Raw genomic sequence first — 6,495 nt, 5'->3', positions numbered from 1 at the left:
GTTCAGTGCTGCTACTATAATTGTATCAATAAGTTGTACAATGGATCATGAAGAAACAAAATTGAATAGTACGTAACTTCTGATATTGTTTTCAAAGTTCAAGACTAAAATATGACATATTTGATAATGTCACGAAAATCGCATAATAAATTATGTTGTTTAAGAACAAAAGCTACTAATATATTTTAGCTATTGATTGTTTATATGGAAAGACAGTGTTTATGTAAATCAAATATGTTCACATAAAATACTCCATAACTGGTTACTCGTGGATATCCCAAAATAAACCGAAACTAAACAATTACCATTTTATTTTTTGAATAAAAACCTTACACTGGCAGAGAACTGTGCTGTCATTAGAAACACTTTTATTTATAATTTTAAAAAAAGCCCAATAACAACAAACCTTTGTTTTTGAAATAAATGAATAGCATAGATGCAAGCATACAACTATATTCAACAATGTGATAAGATACTGATAACAAAAAGGTGTATTTTACGTTTACTAAACGGCTAATTCACAGTACTGTGTGATCACCTTTACTCGACGTTGCGTATGTGAAACACGACGTCGTGATTTTTGTATTGAAATAGCATCTCTGTATATGGGCAAAAACTCTACTTAGAATCAGCGTATAGCCATAAAAGTTTGGATTTGACAAAATCAAGATGTATTTAACTCAATTATATAAAAATCTAAAAATGTTAGAAAAATGTCATAAGCACCCTTTTCTCATGGGCGCAATCATATTTGTTTATTAAATGCCTTTTTCATCAATGATAATAAGCCAGTACTAAATGTTTTTCATTAAGATAAAAAGTAGCATTGTTTAAGTAATCTAATCATTCAACGATTGACGAGAACTTCGTCGGGACGAACCAAACTTTTTGAATGCCACTCTGTACAAATTAAACACCCTGTTATTATACACGTAGCTTGTGAAGAGGAACAAACCCTGTAGACCATTCAGGATAGCAATGATGTAGGAGAGGACAGACACGCCGATGAAAGTGTCCACAACTTGTAACAGCCACGACACCCCCGTTAGAGTAAACAGTTTGACGTATACGGTAAGTTGGATTCGATACCTTGTCGTATTATCAACGTTTGGTGTGGAGTGTATCATATAGGCGGTAAAAATGTAAAACGTGATATTAGTAATACAGACGATCAACAATGGTCCGATCAGTGTGACGATAAAAGCAGTTCTACTCGTCATCAAAGTCATCAATTTGTCATAACCAGTGAACTCACCGTTCGTAATAATCAACGACACAGTGATATTAACGGCGACTACAAAAACCGAGATACCAGTGGCGTACGCGAGATATTTTACAACAGTCAATCTACTGTATGATTTGGAAAATCTACAACGTGTCTTTGAGTGAAAAACACGATACATATGAAAGGAACACACCTGAAGCCAAAGAAATGTGGATAACCAGAAAAAATGAGTCAAAGCGGAGGCAACAATCATTGCCGTTGAGCGAAAAAATGGTCTGACTACTAGACATAGTTGTGCAAAAAACAGAAAGATGACTAAAATCATATTGTTCCAACCAGGAAGTGTTCGTAAACTTGGAAACGCACAATATGTTAGGAAAGTAATCAACAAGAAGAAAAGTGATACACAAATAAGTGTCAATGTTAAATATGACAATGTTCTATTTTCATGAACTAAAGTCTCTTGAACTGTACGAATGTAAGTTTGTATGTCTTTGGCACACACTCGCAATCCACCATCAAAATACGATTCAAATTTCTGAACTGATATCGAAAATCCAAAGTATGTGTATTTGTTTCGTGTGTGGGTCCAATTAACTCCAAATTCATCACCGTGCAACCGAATTTGACGACACCTTAGGAGCGGACTTACCAAGACGTTTTTGAAGACGGTAGTGAAACTGACACGGGATACCGCCTCAATGAAGCAGTTGGTTGTCCTGCCAAGTTTTAGTGCTAAATACGGTAACATCAGTGCTTCATCACTCTTTGATATTGTAACAGTAACTTTAGAATGATCACCAAGCGTCCAATTTGAAGAAGTGTTGGTGAAAAGAATCAGCTTGGTTTCCACATCATCTCTGTTAATGTAATAAAGGGACTCGAAAACTTCAAGATACAGGAGTAGATAACCATTTCCTACATTTAAAGCACTGCAGCTGTTAGAACTCATCATGATCAAATTCTCTATGAATACCTTCTGGCTGATTATTTTCTCCATGGTACTAATAAAATAGTCCCGTAAATTTTCCAACAGAACAACATGAGTGTCATTATTTTCTGTGAGCCGTATAAACTTGATATTAAGTGGTAGAGTGTATCGTAAAGCGTTCGTATATGTAAATAACGAAACACAGGTCCCATTGTTTTCATATTTTCCAGGAAAGCATGTCAAGTTCCTGCAAGTATTCTAAAAAAAAAATTAATAATATTAAGTAATGCTAGCATCGACATTTATTGTGGTATAACGTAAATGGAATAATTTTGTTAAAGCCACTGGCATTTTCTATATATTAAGATAACTCTTAACCCTCATCCAATTTCAATGACATCAAATCGGACAAAATTAAAAGAGAACTAAATGCTTGCTTCATTTAATATACTCTGGAAGGGTAGTAATAATTTTGATAAATTCATCGAAAGATTATTATCTCTCAAAAACTTATTTTGTTAAAGTTAGAATAATAGAACCGAGTATCTTGCTAACAAAAAAGAAAAAATGAGTCAGATTCTTTTAAAGAAGAAAAAAGTTAAATTTTACTCATTTGTTTGGTAAATCGGTAACATTTCATCCACTGAGTAGTATATTTGTCCACTAAGCTATTTTTACTCACAAAATAGGTTGTGTTGGTTTTGTTTTTATCAAAATTATAACAACATAAAGAAACCCAAATGTGAAGGAATTAGACCTCTTGGCCTTTTGCAAGTATAAATGTTTTAAATGACATTCTTGTATGTACCATCTTATTATTCAATTTGATTTCATATTCGATATTTTTATTTGTAAATATAAAACTGAGGACTGTCAACGCACTTATTTGAGGTTAAGTTCGTGTTTCCTTGATGGGATATTCATTAAAAATGAGGTGAATTCATCTGAATAACCGCCCATAGCTCATTGAAAAAGAATCACACTCACAGGGTGAATTTTAATGGTTGTAACCGTAAGTAGAATGAATTTTCTTCCTCCGAATATACTGAAATAACTATGGACAAAAAAGAATGTTCCTGACTTGCAATTAGCTGCTGTAAATAGAGTGAGTTAACAAGAATTTGCTATTTGCACTTTCGGTTTTTGAACAGCCATGTTTAGAATCACGTTTTAGTATCAAAGGTATACCAACGTATCACCTGCCCAGAATTACGTTAAAAAAATGTGAAATAAGTATAATTATATGTAATTTTTATATTTAAAAAAATAAAAATGGTGGGGGGGGGTGAAAAAAGATTATGGCAAATTATTATATTCCTAAATATCACGTTTAAGGAGTTTAGGGACCATTTCAAAATCATTCTGTCCGTCTGGACGTCTTTTTGTAAATACAGTCCCCGACCCTAGACATAACAAAAACCAATTGATATAATCTAAAAATATGTACCTATGTTAAAGATGTGCACCCCAAATTTAGGATACGACTAGGTATAATTGAATGAAAACTTTTTTTGTAGTTATTTGATGATTTTATGAGAGTTTTCTTGATCCAAAGTCTTTTTTTATGACTAAATCAAGGTTTGAAGTATTGAAACGCATCACAATGCAACGTATTTATCTGTGAAATTCTTGAAAGTAAATAAAAAATTGTTGTAATTTTGCTGAAAGTTAACAAGAAACGCAACATGCTTTGTCCTAAACGATTAAATGTTGCCGTTAAACGCTGAACGGTTTGCACGAAACGTTTTCATATGACTTTGCTCTGTTTTCACAACTTTTGAACACGCTTTCACCTTAATGGATTATCTTTCCAATCGAATTTTCTAATATTTTTCTTCTCATAGAAAGATTACATATAAAATTGCAAGAGACATTAGAATTCTTGACGGTCACCTGAGTACCATAGCTAATAGAATGACCTGTCAGAGGGTGTTATTTTCCATTTTATGATTAATTTAAATTTGTTAATTTTTGAGTTAACATCCTAATCAGAAACCGTTATCACTGTTACCCCTGCCATTTAATATTCCATTTTTAAAAACAGTTATTCATAAAAGAGGGAGAGGCAAGATTCAGAAAAAATCTTTAAGTTATCATATCCACACCCTAGCCCCAAGGACCAAAACTTTTTGTACGAGGAGACCTGCAGGCATTTAATTCATAAAGAAAGGAGAGGCAGGATTCAGAAAAAATCTCATAATATCCACACCCTAGCCCCAGGGACCAAAACTTGTAAAATTTTAGTACGAGGAGACCTGCAGGCCTTTAATTGGTCGTTAATATACAATATTCAGTTTAAATCAAAATGCACACACGCATCCAATGCACAAAATATTAAAGTAGATTTCATAAAACAGAACATATATTTCATGTAAGTTTCCAAGTTAAAAATATAGAATTAATTACAGACATTGTACAACCAATGGCAATAGGTTACTCGAGTGTCTCAAGTGCCGTAAATAAATAAATGTTCTCTTAATAGCCGTATTTGTCACACCCTTCTAAACATATACCCTTATCCTCCGCCCCATTAACTGAATTTCACTATTCAAAAATGATATTATGACCATAATAACAATGCATTTAGTTTATCTTAAATGCCAGGGAATGAACAGAAGAAATTATGTATAAAATTGTCACCATTTTGTCACATTGACCTTAACCAAAAGGTATGGGGGTCGTTTCACAAAGATTTCCTAAGATGTTTCTTAAGATAGAATTTAAGATATGCCTATGTTATACATGTAACTTAGAAAGGTCTTGAGATTTACCATAGCTGTTTCACAAAGCAGTTGACGCATCTTTAGATACATAAGACACTTTCATATCATATTGTTAATTCTAAATTAATATCGTTCATTTAAATTCTTTTCAATATGACAAGAATAAAACCTTTATATGTGAAGGTAAAAATCCATTTCCTTATTGTCTTAGAAACGTCTTTGGAAAAAGTAAATGTGTAAATTGAGTGAAAATAGGGTAGTGTCTATGCACATGTACTGAAAATTTGCATAATGGATTTTTACATTCACATGCATAGACAATTACATAAAAAATATGTAAAAATCCGTATAGTCTTTATTCTTTAATTTGAGAGAGAATGCTTTGTTCATAGTACCGGTATCTTATTTTTGCTACATATACATATACTAGTATTTGATTTATCTTAAATATTATTTGGATAGGGCCGCATAAATTAATTGAAATCGGTGGTCACTGCTAGAATTTCTATTATATTTATAAATAATCGAGTGGGTTTTTTGTTGTTTTTTTTTTGTCTAGTTTGTCGACTTTAAATAGCATGTGTTAATCGTAAACGGATATGCTTAAACCTAAATTTAAAAATTATCGCTGAGATACCAAAATTTCACGTTTTTAATTTGCTGTATCATACAATATGTTCAAAAAGGAGTACAATAATCATATGAAGTGACAAGTAGGATTTAGAATTGAGAGATGTGGAACTGTTAAATTTAGTTTATTGTAACGTTTTCTTGTAATGGTTGACTTAAAAATGGTGTTTTGTTTTTACAAAAAGAAAACATCGCAATTCGCAAATAAATGCATCTCGGCTGATAGAAAAACGAGGATAAAAGGCAAGATTTTCAGTAAAATAAACCCCCAGCATTTCTATGGAGAATTTCGCGTCGAACCTCTTAACTCCCCCCCCCCCCTCCCCAACAAAAAATGAAACAAACAATCCGAACCCCATCCCCACCGCCCACCCCAAACAAAACACCTAAAATTTCTTCAGGAAAAGAAAGGCTTATTTCGTGGAGGGATAGGAAAAATTTTCCGGTCATTCTGTAATTGAGTATTTATTTAGTATTTATTCCTGTTATTTATCAAAACTATTGAAGAGTTTCGGGCGGAATAATTTGATTATTATCAGTGCACTAGGGGTAGCAATAACTATATCCGTTATCCATCTGCGCTTGCGATCAGATAATCTACAAATAATTGTAAAAATTAAAAGTCTACACCAAAAATATTAACTAATCGTGAAAAAATTTATGTATATTTTGATATTATCTAAGTTTTAAGTTAAGAAGTAGAGTGAAATGTCTTTATGATACGTGTATTATAGTATTTTTGTTCAACTTTAATATGCATATAATTCATTTCAATATAACATAAACAGTCGCAATGTTCATCGATTTACCTGTCTTAAAATTAAGACATAACTTAGGAAATTCATTAGATAAGATTAGAATAGTGAGACGGATAAGTAATGAACTAAGGAAAAAGTTCTTTCCTAACATATAACTTTGTCATAAGTATGTTTTGTGAAACGGGCCCCGGATCCCATGGGCCAGGAATTTTACAATTTTTGCAGGGG

The 6,495-nt window shown here is 32.4% G+C and overlaps 1 protein-coding gene across 1 annotated transcript; it reads right to left on the bottom strand.

The window, feature by feature from the left end:
• Window positions 1-839: 839 nt before the first annotated feature.
• LOC128158775 (latrophilin receptor-like protein A) lies at window positions 840-2,225 on the bottom strand. Its single transcript, XM_052821733.1, has one exon. The coding sequence runs from the start codon at window positions 2,223-2,225 to the stop codon at window positions 840-842; it is 1,386 nt and encodes a 461-aa protein (XP_052677693.1).
• Between the last annotated feature and the right edge of the window lie 4,270 nt (window positions 2,226-6,495).

Source organism: Crassostrea angulata, chromosome 8, assembly GCF_025612915.1.
Source record: "Crassostrea angulata isolate pt1a10 chromosome 8, ASM2561291v2, whole genome shotgun sequence".
In the NCBI taxonomy this organism is placed as follows: Eukaryota; Metazoa; Mollusca; class Bivalvia; order Ostreida; family Ostreidae; genus Magallana; species Magallana angulata.
This window is presented reverse-complemented; position numbering and strand designations above follow the sequence as displayed.

Excerpts from the sequence above, each read along its gene's own strand:
- LOC128158775 (XM_052821733.1), bottom strand. The coding sequence starts at position 2,225 with ATGGAGAAAATAATCAGCCAGAAGGTATTCATAGAGAATTTGATCATG.